The sequence below is a fragment of the Vidua chalybeata genome, chromosome 30, assembly GCF_026979565.1.
Source record: "Vidua chalybeata isolate OUT-0048 chromosome 30, bVidCha1 merged haplotype, whole genome shotgun sequence".
NCBI lineage: Eukaryota > Metazoa > Chordata > Aves > Passeriformes > Viduidae > Vidua > Vidua chalybeata.
This window is the reverse complement of record NC_071559.1, coordinates 2,922,541-2,940,969: the sequence shown is the minus strand read 5'-3', so window position 1 is coordinate 2,940,969 and position 18,429 is coordinate 2,922,541. Positions and strand designations below refer to the sequence as shown.

The 18,429-nt window shown below is 47.4% G+C and overlaps 1 protein-coding gene across 1 annotated transcript; it reads left to right on the top strand.

Annotated features, from left to right (window-relative positions):
- The first annotated feature begins 4,617 nt into the window (after nt 1–4,617).
- Nucleotides 4,618–10,071, top strand: LOC128801445 (keratin, type II cytoskeletal 4-like). Its single transcript, XM_053967323.1, has 9 exons — nt 4,618–5,073; nt 6,061–6,275; nt 6,643–6,703; nt 7,329–7,424; nt 8,012–8,176; nt 8,256–8,381; nt 8,623–8,843; nt 9,097–9,125; nt 9,596–10,071. The coding sequence occupies exons 1-9, from the start codon at nt 4,618–4,620 to the stop codon at nt 10,069–10,071; spliced, it is 1,845 nt and encodes a 614-aa protein (XP_053823298.1).
- The last annotated feature ends 8,358 nt before the right edge of the window (nt 10,072–18,429 follow it).

Here is an 18,429-nt window from a genome sequence, read left to right as displayed (position 1 = left end):
AGTCTTTGGTTGGTGTAAATTTAAGGTCTTTTAAGATGATTTGCACCAAATTTGACTCCTACCTGGATTCAATGGGTGTTCTAAAATTCAGAATGAAATCATCTCAGCCTTTTTGTTTTTATGCTGTGTCTGTTGCAGACATGAGATGCCAAAACACATTTTTTTACAGCTCTTCAAAATCTGCTGGAAGAGGTTATTATGGGGAAAAAAGCCCCGTAATGTGCTTGGTTGGTTTTTCAACAAAGTTTTTGAGGTCCTATGAGTATGATTCAAGCTTTCAAAAAGATCAAATGGGGATCTTTTTGTTTCATTGTACAGTTGAGCAGATTAAAAAACAGAAATAAGGAACATAAATCAACATAAAATTAATAATAAAAAGAAGTATTAAAGTGTTTTGTGGTTAAACTGATGAAAGAGCACAACAAAGAAATGAACCTGAGGTTGGGCAGATACATTTTACCAAAGGAAAAATCCAGAATAAAGTTCTTTCCTCACCAAAATTATTAGGATTCAGAACTGGAAGAGCTTCCTCTGCCCCCACACTCTCATGTAATAAGAAGTTATTTCCCAATCAAATATGAGAAGCACAAAATACGTCAGGCTCAATCGTTAATGAAGGAAACCACAAGAAAGATTTGACAAGAAAAGAGCAATCAAAGAGGTATAAATATTCATTAGGAGGGCTCTGATCACCAGAGGTTTCCCACTGGAAACAGATCACCCTCTCACTTTTTATGCAAGAGGAGAATAAATCAGGGCAATGACATGGAATTAGGGTTATTTCTTTGCCTCCGAACTCCCCTATCACAATTTCAAGATGTGATAGGATGATTTGGCAAGTGTTGAACTTAAACCTGGCCTCTCCAAACATCAGACATTCTGCAGCACCTCCCAAAGCTGCACCAATCCAATCCAATCCAATCCAATCCAATCCAATCCAATCCAATCCAATCCTTACTGGGCATCAGACTTTTGGCATAGGAAGAGCTTTTCTCCTGGCTAAATACACTTCCAACTTTCCACAGGCATTTCCTTCCCTGGGATGGCTCAGGGTATCTCTTCAGCTGGAAAACCACTTCAGCTGGAAGGGATCAGCGATCTTATGGATTTACAGGGACATTTCTGAAACCTTTTAACAACTGAGATCTTTTCTCACCTTTTTTAACACTTTTGCTGTGCCAGGCAGTGGGACACCATCCTGATCCAGGATTCCCATACATCCCACATTCATTTCCACTGTGGGAGGAAGAAAACAACAGGAGGAAGATCAAATCAAGCCTTTACTTTGCTGGGAGCCTCCAATCGCAGGACCGGGCGATGTGGCACTGCGAGCCGAGTGGATCCAGGAGCGTGGGACGTTTGGGCTCTCATTAGGACTTCAAAGGTGCTGAAGAAATTTAGTGCCCAAAGGGTGGGACTCATTTCACCTCCCTCAGCCTCCCCAAGCAGGCGCCGGGGCCGGTGTCTGGTTGTCTAGACGGCCTCTGGTCTCCAGGAAGAACAGAGGGAAGGAGCTGCAGAGGTGGATTCCTCCCACCTGCCTCCACTGCCTATTTTGGGAGTTGATGAATCACTGTCTGGGGATGCCAGATCTCTTTCCATGAGCCAGGGAGGGAGTCTCAAAGAGGAAATTAGAATCTGTGGCCACATTAATGGCTGAAGGAGGGAGGAAGGTGCACCCAGGCGCAGTGTTTGATGAATTTTATGAGGAATATCCCTTGAAAATCCCAGCTTTGACTACTCACCTGGATTGCTAATGAGAGGCAAAAACATATGACCAGACTGAATTGCCTTGGATATCTTTGGCTTTAGGATACAAGAGGCTGCACTAATCAAATCAATCCTCCAACATGTCATTAATAACTTGGACAAGAATCTGCCCGGTCCAAGAAACTGTAAAAGTCCATGTTCTGACCCAATCTTACATGTATCAAATGGTTGTGGCACAGGCAGATTCCTGCCATTGTCCAACCTGACTGTGAGGAGCTCTCAATGGCTAAGGATAATAACAGAGCCCTTTGAGACTATCGCATAAAACACCTTCTGAGAGCTCATCCAGATTCATCTCCAGAGGCAACAAACAAATTAGTGAACGCCACCACTCCTCTAATGAATTCCTTTTTCGGCAGCACATTCAGGGAGTGAAATGCTGACAAAGGAAGCGATTGCAAGTTGTCAAAATGACTTATCCAATCCCTCATCAAAATATTTTCCTTTTTGATTTCCTCACTTCATCCCCTCTATTTTTTTTTCTTTTTTCTTTTGAGTCAAAAAGCTGCAGGTTTTTCTTCTGAGTGCTCTCCCCTTTCCCACGTCCATATTCACAAAACCAAATTGGTTATTCTTGAGGTCTTATGCACCACGCATTATTCCTTGGAAAGACCTAAAAGACATTAAATTGAGCTGTCGTCCCACTGGGATCCAGAAGAAACAACAGGAATTTGGCTAATACACAAATTTCACCCAGTGCTGAGCAACTTTACCCAAAATCTCTTCCCTCTTAGGAACCCAGTGGCTCTCACGAGTTTGGGAACTGGGGCTGCTGCAGCACAGCTGTTTCACAGATGTTTAATTGCAGCCTATGCTGCATTCCAAGTGTCTCCTACACATGCAACTGGGATAAGGGGGTGCAGAGCAGGAATGGGGTACATCTTCAGTCTGATGATGAGGCTGGTTTCCTCCACAGGGTTCCGAACAACTGATCTTCTTTGGAGTCAAATCTGCATTTTGCTTCTGATAAATCTGTTTAGAACTTCAAGGACTGTGGAAGTTCCAAACTGCAGCTTTTGAAGCCTCTCATATTTGTTTAATCTGATATTTCCAACTGTGCTGGCAGCCCAGTTTACACTGTAAGCCTGAACTACTACAAACAAAGGTGTAATCTGAATGCTGTAAATATCTGGAATTACCCCTTTTGGATACAGCAAAAGTAGCACTTTACACAACTAATTTATACCACCAAGCCCTCAAACTCACAGAAGCTGCAATTACAGGTTCAATTAATGGCTTTGGGGATCCTGGAGCTGCAGTCACATCCCGCGGTTTCCATGTGCATCTTCTTTTCAACCATTTGATATTAGAAAGTTGTGTGTTTGGAGGAGGTTTGGCATAATTTTTGTCATCCTGACTCTTGGAAAATGTTTTTGGAGGAGGTTAATGAGGATGAGGGAATATAGAACCTGGGTGTCTCCAGCTGCCATCCCATTGTATAATATGGAGATTCCTCCAAGCATTGCTCCTTTCGAAAGGAAGGACTGAGGGTGTTCACTTGTTTGAACTATGCCCTTTTTTTCTCTCAAACAGTTCTTCTGTGAAGAGCTGAAAGAGCTCTTTTGTTTTGACTTTCCAACTGCGAGTTTGGAGAAGGCCTGGAGAGGTTTCCTGCCTCACCTCCTTGGGCTGGTGATTAGGAGAGAGAGGGATTCATCTCCCTGGTGTGACTCAGAGCCTTCCCGGGTGTCCAGCCTAATCCACTCATTAAGACTTCCTCTGTTGGTGCAGAAAGCCCAGCCCCTGAAGAGAGCAAATTACCTCCATTCCCCTGAGTGTGGCCCCGGGGACTCCTTGCCTCGGAGCTGTCTCCCCAGGTCTCAAGGACATGTCTGGCAAAGTCACCCAAACTCAGCCGTCGCATGGTGAATGGGGCAGATCTCACCAAGCTGGAACAGACTATTGTTCCTTTTTTGTTCCCCGTAGAGACTTCCAGGAGGTGAGTCTGAAAGGGCTCTGACACCCAGCCTTGCAAGAAGCTCAAGAATAGTGAAAGCCAAAGAATTAACTGTCACAAGTAAGAACTAACAGTGTAATTCTAGAAAAAATGGTCACTGATGGCACAGAACATACATCTGTGAGCAAACAGAAATATGTCACAGATCCTGGATGAAACCTGATCTGCTTCACTGGTGTTTCAGGGAAGGTCAACATGAAATGCTGCAGATTCCCAGGCTTCTGCACATTCCCAGAATTCCCTAGAGTTCTGTGATTCTGTGCATGTAACTGGGAGATATTTTGTGTCCTTGCATACAAATTCAGACCTTAAGCTCCGTGAATTTACTGGTGTTTCAGATAGAGAAATGATCCATTATGACACAACTTACACAGCATTTGTTTTTCTACAGATGACTTTCTTCTTTTATTTTTCCTTTGAGTTACTTTTCCGCACCCAAAATTGTGAAATTACCCCCACAAAGTGCAAGTCCGCAAAACATCCCATCACACACAGCCCTATGAGACACAAAACCCCAAACAACACACTGCAAACAAATCACAAAGAGTTCCTTCAAAAATGTTCCTAAACTATAATTAGCACTAAGTTAGGGGAGCACTTCAAACCGTAATGTATTCGAAGGCAACTTGCAAACAGAGCACTTTTAGATTCCTTTTTATTTCCTCAGTAGTTACTATTTGCTGGGCTGGTTTGCATTTTGAGGAGCATTTATTGCTGCCAGGCAAACCAAACCCTTAAGTACTTAAATTACCGTCCTGATCCTATCAAGGCCAGCTTCCCAAAATATATATAAGGGACAGCATCCCCACGTCTCTCCAGTGGGATCCCTGTTCCTATCCTGCACCAGAGCAGCCCCATAACTTTGCTATTCCACCTTCAAATAAGCCACAATGAGCAGGCAGGCACCGACGGTGAGATCTGTCCTGGGACGAAGAGGCTTCAGTTCAGCCTCGGAGATCTGCGGTCGCAGCTACGCCGCATCCGCCAGCCAGCCGGCGCGGTGCGGCGCCTACAGCAGCAGGAGCGTTTGCAACCTGGGCGGGAGCAGGAGGATCTCCTATGTCAACGGGGGCTGCTCCACCGCCTGCTTTGGGGAGATGGGGTTCGGAGGCGTGGGCTATGGGAACGCTGGAGCAGGGAGGATTGGCCTGTGTGGCCCCCGGGGATACAGCCTCGTGCGGGGGTACCCCGAGCGCAAGGCTGATGGCATCCAAGGGATCTGCATCGACGAGCGGCTGCTGAAGCCCCTCTGCGTCGGCGTGGACCCGCTGGAACACGAGATACGCTGCCAGGAGAAGGAGCAGATCAAGACCCTCAACACGCAGTTTGCCTGTTTCATTGACAAGGTGAGTCCTGACCTGCTCCAGAATTGCTCTTCCTCGGGGAAAACAAAACCTGACCAAACCCCTCCCGAACCCATCTTGTGCCACCTCCTCCAAAGCCCCAGTCCAGCTCTGCCGTGAATCGCTGAGCTGGGTCCACGCAGGGGTCCCGCTTTCCACAGAGAATTTTAAGATAATTCTAACAATTTTTGATAACTAATAATAATTTTAAGAGCATGTTGGTCCAGACTGAGATCTTTTTAATGGGGCTTATTTCAGCCCTGTCCCTGTTCTGGCATTCCATGGCCTTTGAATCATGGCCATGGTTGCACTGGACTTTCTCGCAGTTGTTTCCTCTTGGACAGTCTCAGTCCAAATTGGATTTCTTGCTGCAGCTTAGGTAGAAGTTACAGCCCGGACAGGTTCATCTTTCTGTCCTGTGTTAAATGATTCCAATGATTCTCTCCTCTCTTTGACTTTAAATATAGCGACAGTTCCAAAATCTTTCCTGAAGGCAAAGGTGGTTAATCTTGATCCAGATATATGAAGGTTAGAGATGAAATCTGATCTGTCACCCAAGGATCCCTTTGTAGAAAAAACAGAGACAAAGTAGTTTCACTATCTGGGGACCCGATTTTATCCTAAAATACATCAGAGCCACCATCTGGAGTTTTGTTCCTAATACTTGTTAAGAAATGCAGATTTAGACACCAGGGTCCTGGATTTCTAAATTATGTAGACATGGGACTCTTTGATTTCTAAATAATGTAGACATGACATTTAGATTTCTAAATAATTTACATGTCTGGATTTTATATTTTGAAATAATTCAGACTCATGGCATAAAGGCTTCTTAATAAGGGCAGATAACTTTCAGATCATGGTGCTGTATCATCTCTCACTTCCTGAAAATCCCATTCCTGCACCTGTGGTTAAGCGCAGAGAGTTAAACAGGTGTTGAGTCCCTGCCTTCACCTCTTTACTTGAAGAATTGCTATCTTTTGCCTTCAGGTCCGATTCCTGGAACAGCAGAACAAAGTGCTGGAGACCAAGTGGGGCCTCCTGCAGCAATACGTGCTGCCAAAAAAAGGGAAAAACCTGGAACTGTACTTCGAGAATTACATCTGTGACCTGCGGAAGCGCCTGGACTGTTTGCTGTGTGAAAAGCAGAAACTGGGCAGTGAAGAATGTGCCACAAGCCAGCTGGTGGAGGAGTTCAAGTGCAAGTAAGGACCTTCTGGGCTCCTCTAGCTGGTGGTGTTTTACTTTTCTGGTTCATCTCGGGCAACTTCTCCTAGACTTGTGGCATGTCCCCTCTGGGAGTGTCACATTCTTCTGTCTCACTGGCAAGCTCTTTGCATTGGTAATAATGTTGTTGCTCGTGAAGAAGCTTCTGATCTTGGGATGGTTTAATGTTGGTCTCCAGACACTGATCTGGCAGTGCCCGGTGGCAGTCCAAGCCAGAGTTGTCATTTTTACCTGGTGGTTATTGTCATTTATACCTGAAGTTATTATCATTTGTACCTGATGGTTGATGTCTGAGTGTCTGAGCATTTTTCATTCCTCGGCCCTTTTTTCCTCCTTTTCCAACAGGTATGAAGAGGAAATCAACAGGCGCACAACTGTGGAGAATGAATTTGTGGCACTCAAAAAGGTGAGAAGCTCAAACGACATGAATCGTTATGCCTGTAGTAGGTTTTTCTGGGGCAAAACTTGGCTGAAATAGTTAATTATTAACAAAAACCCACAAAAGTGTTATGATGAGTTGGAGGGAGACTTAGAAATAGGCACAGGGTTGGGAAAAGAGCCAAGTAGAAAGTAAAAATAATGTCTCCTCAAAGTTTACATCATCAGCACTACAGCACCAGGTTTTTTTTGCCTCAAAAACATTCCTGAAGTGTGGGAGGGGGACAGAGAAGGACAGGTCACACCAGAACACCAGGTTATTTCTGTCTGTCTCTCCACATCCTTTATTCTTGGACATCAGAAAAGCAGGAATCATTTGAAGAATATTAAAAAATTGTGTTTAAATACTCATTAGTCAATTGTGGGTTTGTAGCTGCGTCCTAAGTGATAAATCAACTAATTCCTGTAAGTCATGTTGGAATGGTTTTATTTTCCTTCAGGAGGCACCAGGATATCCTGACTCACCCTCTCACACCTTTTTTCTCTTGAAATCTTGTTGAGACACATTTCTGTCTTGTTGGTGTTGCCTCTGTGTGTTTCTCCAACATTTGCAGCCAGGTTTGGCTGGAATGTGTGTGTCTGTCCTCTTGCAGGATGCAGACTGCATCTTCTTGAACAAGGAAGAGCTGGAGGTGAAGGTGGATCTGTTAAGGAGGCAGCTGGAGCTGCTGAAATGTGTGTTTGAGGAGGTGAGTTCCTCTGGTACATCCTGGGACTTTGGTGGTCCTGTCTTATCCTTCAGGTGCTCCAAATTTCTACTTCTTGAAACTCCTCTGGGATGTGTCTCATACAAAGCCCTGAATAATGCCAAGCATGGAAGTACAAGGTTGATATAAAATTAACATGATTATGCTGGAGATAGGGTGGTTCCCTCTTCCTTCGTGCAGCTCCAGGTAGGAATTGGTTGTGTCCTAACTCTGCCCCGGAGAAAAGATGAGTCCATCTCGTTCCTCCGGATTGCAGCTGCCTGATTAGAGCTGAAGCAACTCCCAGCTCAGTCCTGTCATTAAATCACTCAGGCAGCAGGAGATGAGAGGATACCAAGGGTTAAGTCACTCCAATTCCTCGCCCTTGATGTGGACAGAATTGCTGCAGGTCAGCACGTAGGTCAGCAGTCACAGGTGGCAACTCATCCTGCTGCAGGATTTTCTGCTGAGCCATCCTGAGGGACATTTCTTGACTTGTTCTATCCCTCAGCCACTCTGTGTCCCAGCCCTTCCCTCCCTGCAAAGCCTGGGAGGTGAAAAGAGCTGACAAAGCCCTTCCCACCCCACAGGAAAGGGCCCAGGTTGATCGCCAGCTCTGCGACACCTCGGTCATCGTCAAGATGGACAACAACCGGGACCTGGACATGGAAAGCATCATCAAGAATGTCGAGTGCTGGTACCAGGAGATTGCCCAGAAAAGCAAAGAAGAAGTTGATGCTTTCTACCAGACCAGGGTGAGTAAGAGGACAGCTGGGTCTGTGCCTGGCAATGTCACAGGCCAGAAGTGACAATTGTCCTATTTCTTGGTTCCAGTTTCAGGAGCTGCAGGATAAGAGAGGGAAATACTGCCATGACCTGCAGAGCAACAAGTGTGAGATTTCAGAGCTGACCCGGATGATCCAGAAGCTGCAGTGTGAGCTGGAGAGCGTCAAGAAGCAGGTAGGAGACGTTTCCAGAGAAGCAGGACAGCTCGGACACAGGGCAAGGTGATGCATTGATCTTTAGAAGACTTGACATCTGCTCTAGGCCCTAGCTGGAAAGTGAAAAGTGGGTGGAGAGGGATGGGATGTTGGTGAGTTTCCAATTGTTTGCAACTGGAAGACCAGATTTATGCAAACCCAGAGCGTCCAAAAACTAGGATAAGTTTTGCAGACACCTACACTGTTTCCTCCCCTGACAGGTCTCCTGCCTGCAAACCTCCATTTGTGATGTTGAGCAGCGTGGGGATTGTGCCCTCAAAGATGCTCGGGAAAAGCATGTTGAGCTGCAGAATGCTCTGCAGAAGGCCAAGGACGAGCTGGCCTGCATGCTGCGGGACTATCAGGAGCTGCTCAATGTCAAGCTGGCCCTGGACATTGAGATTGCCACCTACAAGACTCTGCTGGAGGGTGAAGAGAGCAGGTTGGTGACACATTTCCCTCCTGTGTATCTGAGACTATGGCAGTTCCTGCTCCCAAGTGAATTCTACAGCTCCAAGATCTCCCCAGGCTCATAGAAACTGGACCTGGTGCCTGGAGGCCATGAAGGCCACAGGGGTGCCAGCAAAAGCAGTTCCTGTCCTAGGGATAGTGAGGCGTGTTGCCACAAAGGACTAAGTGGTCTGGATTGTGTCTGGAAGTTGTGAGTAACGTGCGTTTCTCTTTTCTCCCCACAGGATATGTGTGGGGAACCCTGTGAGCGTGTGTAAGTAACTGCACCTTTTCAGCAATGAAGATTTCTTGTTTTGACACAGACACCTTTGGGAGCAGCATTATCTGTCTGCTCCAGGTCCCTCTGCCTCCCTTTTCCAGTTCTGGAAAGTTTAGCCCCAGAAATCTCAAATACCTTTGAATTAAAAAAAGCCCAGCTTTTGGAGTGAGGGGAGAAGGTCAAACTCAAGACCCTTTTCTACCCTTGGAGGCAACAGGGAGATGTCCTGGGGACCATGGGATATGTACTGAACCTGCGAGGCACCAGGAACATGGGAAGGGGGAGGATCCATGAGGGGATGTGTTGGGACCTGGGGGAGGAGTAGGAAGGAGCAGGGGCTCAGACACATTGGACAAATCTGGAGGAAATCAGGTTCGGTTGGTTCTGTCACTCAAGAAACAACGTGCCTGGTGAAAGTCATGGCTTTCCTCCCTAACTGCTGGCTCCCATGGGCTCTGTTGCAGCTGTGGTCAGCAGTGGCTACAACATCCCTGATGACTGCGGGATGATGGCCAATGGAGCCGTGTGTGGCTACGGCTCCCTGGGCAGGCGGGCCGGGCGACACAGCTCTCAGAGCGGCGGATTCAGCTCCCGGAGCGCTGGGATCCACCCCAAGAGAGTCCTCAGCTCCGTGGCCAAGCAGTGCATCCCAGAGGTGTTTTGCCAGGCTGGAGGGGTCAGCTGCAAAGCTGGAGGCTTCAGCTCCCGCAGCGGGGGATACCCAGCCCGCACCGTGGTCAGCGCGGGCAGCGGGGGCCTGAATGCCAGGATGGGGCCCTGCCAGGCTGGACAAGTGCTCAGCTTTGGGAACCAGGGCTGCGTCATCCGGCAGCTGGCGGGACCCCCCGTCGTTGTGTCCAGCAGTCCTGAGGTTGTGGGGTGCAACAATGGTGTGGTGGGGAATTTTGGGGTTGTCAGAGACCCCTGTGTGGTCCCATAGGACAGCGGCGCTCGGATGCGCCAGCCCTGTGCCGACACGATGCAGGGTGATTCCTCTGCCCCTCAGTAGCAACATTTGTCACCAAACCCATTCCCACATTTATTAGCCCCAGATTTATCCCCCTGAGCTGTGTTTTCAGAATCCCCAAGCCTAAAGACCCCTCTAGAAACTTCTCCTGCAGGTGCTCAGCACAGTGTGATTTCTGAATCCTAACTTCAGGTCATCACAGCTTTAAGGGTTTGTTTGTTGTGCTGCTTCCCCCTCTGTCTTTTCCCATAACAAGCAGATTAATTAACAATATTCCCCCCTCCAAGAGCCCTCTTTTTTCTTCGAGCTCCCCCCAAAGCATTTCAGAAAAGAGAGTGAGGATTTAACTGCTTAACTTTCCCAGGAGATGCTGCAAAGAGCAGACTCCCTCTATTTTTATCCTATCTTTTTTTGGTCCAAGAAAACCCTGCACTGCAAATTTATGCTTAAATCTGAAACAAGGCAATTTTCAAAGCACCTGCTGGTTACTTCACAGCCATCGGCTTTTTTTTTTTTTTTTTTGTGTGTGGAATTTGCTCGTGGATGAGCACATAGTACTTTTGTTTGCTTCTGCATGTTGGGGTGGCTGGCTCAAGGCGTGCTGATTTTTAGAAGAGATCACCCCCTTTCCTTTTCCATCCCCCCAAAATGCCAAGGGAAGTTCTTGGTGCATAAATTGTCCATACTGACACCTTGTACGAATGGAGCTGTTCCCACTGACTGCTCAAACTTCCCAGCTTCTCACCGTGTCCTCAATAAACTGCTTTGAAAGGACATCTTTTGTCTCTCAATTTTTCCATAGATTTTATTTAAAGAAACTACAAAATAGGTGAAAAAATACTCTGGGGAGAATAAGAACCAAAGAGACCTTTGGATTCTCTGTGGGCAGTTTGGGACATGATGGGGCTCAGGTGTCACTGGGGTTACTGTGGTTTATTTATCTCCTCAGAGCATATCACGTAAGATATTTTATAGACCAATTAACAATTGATGTCAAAGATTTCTAGAAACCTCCAAAATAATCCTGAGCACCACATGGCAGTGTTTCCCAGCCTGTTGCAACCTCCAAACAATGTATTTGTTTGATCCTTTCAAGTCAGAGCAGTTGAATGAAGATGAATTCAGCACTGCCCTTCTGGGCTCATAGGTTTGGTCATCAGGGCTGTGGGACCAGAGACATGTTTCAGACACAAAAACTTGGCTTTAGTGGCTTTGGTGATGACAAAGTGATATTTGAACTGTGTAACTTAAAGGCACTGAGATCTCTTGTCCCTAATGAGGTGGGATTGACCTTGCCCCGGTTTTGGAGTCTACCATGTTGAGCTCACCTGGGTTGCTGGGGGTTTATTTCATGGAAAAAACAACATTTCCACAGGGTGATTCATCTGGCCAAGCACAAGTGCATAATTTAGCGTGAAATGCATCGAGCTTGAGGCCGTCTGCACCAATGGGATCCGTCCTGGCTCTGGAGGCAGCCCCGGGCAGGGGGATTAACCCAAACATGGGTGTCCCATGCCAGGCGCCTGCAAGTTCCCAGGAATCCTCCCTGCCTCTCCCTGCCAGACTTGCAGACATTATTATCACAGGGAATTTCTTCCTGTCTCCAGTCCAGGAAGAATTACAGGCCACGCAGCCCCAGTAATCTCTCCACTCTCACAGGCAACATTCTAATTGCAACCTGAAAAAAGGGGACAATCAAAGGGCGAGGTGGGGAAGAAGATCAGCACCTTTGGTGAACAGCAGGGGATGTAATTTCTGTGTTGAGAGTGGAAAATGCTTCATCCAGCTTTGACCAGCCGCATGTCAGACCCTGGCAGAGTGAGGTGGACGCTTGTCCTCCACCTGTGCCCTCTCTCCAAGGAATCCCAGTTCATCAGTTTCATTTTTAATCGTCTCCAAGTAGATGGGATGGAGCCCACCTCAGTGGGGAATTCTGCATCTGAGCTTGCTTCATTCACCACTTGCAAGTGGAATTTGGAAATAGGAGTGTCTCACGTCAGGCAGCTTCTGTTAATTGTGTGAACATCACGGATTCGTCGTGTGGTGTCCGGATGTCACTCAGCCTCGGTCATGTGTTCGGGAAACTCTGCAGCTCCAAATTTGGGCCTTGTGTCTGTGAGGAGGCCTGGCCATCCCTTCACAATCCATACCCGGCATGATTTGTCTTGGCTTTGTGCTGAGGTCCCTCTCTGTTGGGTTTTGCTAAAAAGATGATTTCTTGAGGAAGAGGAGGGGGAGGAAGCCCTGCTTCGGAGCTGGGGTTTGATCCTCACCTGGTTGACCTGACCCATTGCTCTTCCCCTCCCTTCTCTGCCTTTATGCCCTGGACAAACAGGAACTGGCTTTGCAAGGCATTCCCAGCTTAGAGGGGCGGGGGCCTGGCAAGCCCCAGGATTTCCAGAGCTTTTAAAAGTCAGACACCGAGGCAGCCCCAGATGAGAGAGGACTCGAGCCTGGGCTGTCCCTGTGGGGCCTTGGGCTGAGCTCAGAGAGAAGCCTGAAATATTCGGAGCATTACCAAGGGTGACTCTTCCCATTCCTGACTGAGGAAGCGGGAGGTGACTGACTGATTTCAGAAGAATAATTAACTTTTACTAGCCTGAATAATAGACAGAAGAAAGGGAGATGATCCTGCCTCACCCAAAACAAGGGCAGCTCCTTTCCTTCTCCTCCTCCTCCTGAAGCCAACACCCAAATATTCTGAGCTATTAGCAAACCAAAGAGGGAAATGAAGGCTGCATTTATTTTTCTCTCTCTGGCTACAGCTCTTAAAAATTTTATCTCAGGTGCAAAGAGAAAAAGGTTCATCTCAAATGGTTTTCAAACCATTCATTAAAGCTGTAAAATAAGCTCAAAATTCTCTCCTGGCAAGGCATTGCTACCTGTCTTCCCAATATCTATTTTGTGTTTTAATCTTGGGGATTGTTTTGACTTTATTATTTTTATTTCCCTTTTTAGTCTTAAGGAGTGTTTTGACTATTTTTCCCTTTCTTTTCAATAGAAACAAGTTCAGACACTCGTTATAACACCTACCATGGTTGAGGAGATGAAGAAGAGAATGGGAAGAAGAAAAGCTATCCAGGCTGAGGGCACAATCCAGGTCTCTTCCATCATCCAGGGACACATGGACCAGTCAGACGGTTCCTCCTCCAAAAAACCAAACCTGTGCTGCCAAAAGAGCATCATGAGGAGAGGGGAGACTCTCCTGTGTCAGACCCCCTCCCCACCCTCCCTAACAAGCATCTTCCAGTTCAATCATCCTGACCAGGGTGGGACAATTCTACCATAAATTCATCTTTAAAGCAGGAGGGATTCATGGCACCAACCCACCCAACCTGAGCTTAATTTCTAGACTAGAAAGGTGAGGGTTGGGCCTGGCACAGGATGCTGAGAGAACCTGTGGCTGCTCCATCCCTGGAAGTTCCAAGGCCAGTTTGGACAAGGCTTGGAGCAACCTGCAATGGGATGGGCTTTAGGATCCTTCAGTTGGATCCTTCTTCTCCTACATCATGCCTGTGCACTGATTGCACCAAGACCGGAATGTAGGAAGAGGAGGAAGAGGTGGGACTCTGACAGGAACAGAGAGAAAGTGATCTCCCAGAAAATAATCTCCCAGAAAATCACCCCTCAGAAGTGCTGGCCACAGCGTGTCCCTGCAGCACAAGGCAGGAACAGCAGCACAACTGCAGCCACAGAGGGAAGAACACCCATCCCACTAAATAGTCGAGCTGGTAATTAACCCCGGCAGAATGAATGGAACAAGGAAATGCTCTCCAAGCCAAGGCTGTCATTTAAGCTTTTCCACTTGCTCATTTTTCCCCGTGTGTAAGAGTTACCAAAATGGTTTTTTACATCAAAAGCTGACACCAACCATCACAAGCCAAACAAAACCAGGCAAGCTCAAGAGACATTTCTTCCATCCAGCCTGGATAAGGAATCCAAGATAAGGAACATTTTCTTAAGTCTGCCACTAGACAGGCTCTCCCTGGCATCTCTGCCCCTTCCTTCTCTCCTGACCTGGAATAAGATAAAGATGCTGAACCTCTGCACTTTAGCATTGAATGAGGAGCTTTTCAAGCCTTTTAGCTTAGGAGCAGCAGAAAAGGGAAAACCAAACTCATCCAGCCTTTGAATCAACAGCAACAGCAAAAATTGGATCAGATTTACAGGAACAGGAACCCTCTTTGGCCTCTGTGGAGATGGTGGTGGTGGAGCACATCAGGAGGAGGCAAGAGGGACACGAGGGGAGCATGTTTGTGTCTTAGGCTTGGCTTTAACAATCTCAGAATCTGGGGAGTGAAGAGATTTGGTGTTCTGGCAGCAGAGAAGTTGGAGGATGAATCCTGGTCATGGTCATCCCAGTTGCTCCCACTCTGCAAAAAAATTAAATAGCTGGAGCACGAGCAGAGTTCCTGGGATGAATCACCTGTGAGAGAGATATAGGAATCTCAGAAGCAAATCTGCCTCCTTTGCTGACAATGTAGGAATGGGATTTTTGCTTTACTCCATGGTGGATTCCTTACAGAGTCAAACTGGGAAGTCCCCAGTCACACCACAATGATTTGGTTTGGAATATCTCACTTTAAACCAAATCAGATTGTGCCATTTCAGCTTTTGGTTTTAGGTGTTAAAAAAAAAGGTTTAAATGTCTCAGAAGTTGTTCCTGGAGGACAGAAGGTGACTGGTGAGTTCCCATCCCTGGAGGTATCCAAGGAATGACTGGACGTGGCATTCATAGCTCTGGTGTGGGTGACAAGGTGGGGATTGGTCACAGGTTGGACTCGGTGATCCTGGAAGGCTTTTCCAGCCTCAGTGATTCTGAGATTCTGTGAAGTGGATGCGGATTTTTCCCAGAGAATGATTATCAGGAATAATCTGGGCTTCTTTGTTTTCGGCTATCCAATTATCAGTCTGTTTCCAGCTCCTGGGAAGTCCAGTGGTTTTGTTTCCCCTTTCTGACCCCAAATGAGAGGTCTCTTCTCCTGAGACATTGCTTTCTATTAATTACCAAACACACAATTTACTACGCCCATTGCGCCACTGTTGCCAGTTCCAGCACACGAAGGTGGAGCCAAATGGGGGACTCGTAGTTGCACTGATGGGAAATCCAAGGTTGGGTTTTCAGCCCTGCAGCCCTGGGCAGGTAGAACAAACAAGATCCAAAGAACCTGAAACAGAGCAGATTGTGGATAGATAGGTAAGAAATTAGTCCCTAATTAGTTCCTCCTGCCAACACTCATTCCTTGCAGTCAGATGGATCCACAATCCACGCTTTATTCCAAAGCAAGTTGCTCCCTCTGATGTGGTCAGTGTTACTAACGGGAGGAAGGGGGAAGGTTTGGTCCGAGATCTGAGTTGTGAAGGGGTGGATCAGGGCAGGACAAAGATATTCCAGGCCTGTGGTCCAGGCTTAGCATGTGGGGAGGATTCTCCACCTCCTTGGATAAAGCGAAGTGGGGTCATGCAGGGGTTTTTTCTCCTCTGCTTAACCACACTTTACCGTGGTTTTAGTGGAAATTCCAATTTTTTTTTCATTCTTCAGCCCTGGAACATGGGGAACATTGTACCTATTTCTTTGGTGGCCAAACCAAACATTTGGGTAAATTCTGACCTAATTTTAAGGGGTTCAGGGTTCCTTTTCTACAGCCATGAAACCTTCTCAGGAAATTTGCTCTTCCCAGAGCACAGACGAGCAGATTTATCTCTGCAAAAGTTGGACTCGGTAATCCTTTTGAGTCCCTTCCAAATGAGAATATTCTGTGATTCTGTGATTCCTCCTCTCCACTTTTACCAGGTCTGTGTCATTGAGGTGGCTTGGGGAAGTTCCTGACCACAGACAACACCCTCCACAAATCTGCTCAGAAGAAAGGAAAGGAACCCATGCCCCAGCCAGCCATGCAAAGCAGCCAAGTGTGAACCAGTGTCACCAGTCCTGCACTGGCTCTGGGAGCTGGATGGTGCCGCAAGAGCGCTGTGGGGCAGGGTGGGCTGGGGGAGGCAGGACCTGGGATTGCTGAGAGGTGTTTGAAGAGCAGAAATCCCTCCCTTTCTATCTATCCATAGGGAAATACAGGTTGGATTTGCTTTTTTCCTTGAAACACCCTGGTGTTCAGCACAGCCTGCTTTGGTAGTGACAGAGCTGGGCTGTGTTACCCACAAAGGTTTATGGGCTGGTTCTATACAGGAACAAAAATACCACCAATATTCTTCATGGTTCAGGTGGGGAATCCTCTGTCTCCACCCGGCACTCACTGGCCATGGCCCAGCACAGTAGGGAGATTTATTAATTTCCAGGATTAAAAGGAGGCTGTGGTGGTTTCTTCTATGCTGAATCACCCCAGTCTGGGCATGAGGGAGACTCCCATTAGAAAATTAGTTCTGCATTTCCCCAAAAGTGATGCAAATGAGGGGGATTCACTCCGGACAGCAGCTTTTCTACAACCTTTAGGCACAAGGTTTGTGACGCCTGCATTGTTGTGAAAATGGACAATTTCTGGCATACAGGCCCTGTCAGAAATCACAGGGCACAGCCCAGGGCAGGCTTCAAGACTTGGAACCGTAAAGGAAGGAGGAATCAGCTACTGAATATTATTTCACAAGAGCAATTCCAGTTCTGGAAGAGCCCAGATGTTGATCTGGGAGAAGGAATTAAACAGGACCTCTGCCAGCTGCCTTGAAATGGGTTGTTTTGTATGACAAAAATAAAATTGGCAGTTAGGGGAAAGAAGGGAAAGGATAAAAACCTTCCAGATTTTAAGGTTCTTGTTCAGTTTTGAGGTCAAAGAATGAGGATTCAGGGTAAAGGAACTGTGAACTGTGCATCCGAGAGCTCTGGATTCAGAGTGGTGGCCAACAGCCTGCCCTGCAGGGCTCTGTGTGGGACAGTGATGAGGGTTTGGGTGGGAAGGAGGTGCTAAACCCCGCGGGGTGACAGGCACTTATGCCAGACCCAGTAGCAATCGCAGAAGCAACCAGTCCCCTTTATCATGAACTCTTGGAGTGACTTGAAAGGAGTTGCTCAAAGGGGCAGTGATGTTTTGGGGACAGCCCAGGGTGTTTGTCAGCCCTTAATGAAATGAGGCTGAGGAAGCCGCAGCTGTCGTGCTCAGTAATTAAAGGGAAAGTAAAGCCTCCCGTCTGTGCTTTGGGAGCAGCCTGGCTGCAGACAGGATCAGGAAGGCTAAGCTGAGCAGTGACAGCGTTGCGAAAATGTCCCGGAGAAAAAAAAAAAACATGGAAGGATTTCCAGGTGAAGCCAAGGAGGAGCTTGGAATACCAGGGGTGCAATTATTGGGATGCCTTGAACACCAAGCTGGCATTGGAACATTGAGATTTCCACATGCAAACCATTCTGCATGGGGAACAAGAGACGCAGGTGCTTCACCCTGCCTGGGATCACACGCGGTGCCCAGCAGGTGGATTTCCCCATGGGATATTAAGGGAGAAAAATCAGCCACATAATAACAAGAACAAAGGGAATAACAAGGCCAAACACTGATGTGTGTTTGCAGCTCTGAGAAATTGCCCTGGAGTTCCCCCAGTGAATGTCCCCAGTGTGTCTATCCTGCCAAGCCGAGGGGGAAGAGGGAGCCTGAATCACTTGGGATCACCCAGGTGCTGAGCTGGAAATGAAAATGTGAATTTCTAAGATCCCACTCAGCACAGTTTGCCCAGAAAAGTGTAGGTTTACCTAAAGTGCTTTTTTTTGATCCTCTAACAGAGCATAGCCAGAGAGTCCTGTTGGCAGAAAATAGAGATTCATGGAATGGTTTGGGTTGGAAGGAATCTGAAAGATCATCTAATGCCACCCCTACCATGGACAGGGACACTTTCCACTCTCCCAGGCTGCTCCACACTCTGTCCAATCTGGCCTTGGACCCTCACAAGGAGGGATTTCTTCCCAAACCTTGCCCTCTGCCAGTGGGAAGCCATTCCCCCTTCTTCTGGCACTCCAGGCCCTTGTCCAAAGTCCCTCTCCTGCTCTCTTGGAGCCCATTTAAGTGCTGGAAAGGGCTCCAAGATCGCCCTGGATCCTTCTCTTCTCCAGTCTGACCCACACATGCATCCAGTGCCGCCCCCACCATGGGCAGGGACACCTTCCACAATCCCAGACTGCTCCAAGCCCTGTCCAACCTGGCCTTGGACACTTCCAGGGGTGGAGCAGCCACAGCTGCTCTGGGCAACCTGTGCTAGGGCCTCTCCACCCTCGCAGGGAAGACTTTTTTCCTGATACCTAATCTCCACTCTCTTTCAGTGGGAAGCCATTCCCCCTCGTCCTAGCACTCCAGGCCCTTACAAACAGTCTCTCTGTATGATCCTCGTTGTCTCCTT

Bases quoted from the DNA above. Each gene is read 5' to 3' on its own strand.
- LOC128801445 (XM_053967323.1), top strand. From the start codon at position 4,618: ATGAGCAGGCAGGCACCGACGGTGAGATCTGTCCTGGGACGAAGAGGC. The intron at 6,276-6,642 runs GTAAGGACCTTC...CTTTTCCAACAG, and splicing joins GTGGAGGAGTTCAAGTGCAA to GTATGAAGAGGAAATCAACA. The intron at 7,425-8,011 runs GTGAGTTCCTCT...CCCACCCCACAG, and splicing joins TGAAATGTGTGTTTGAGGAG to GAAAGGGCCCAGGTTGATCG.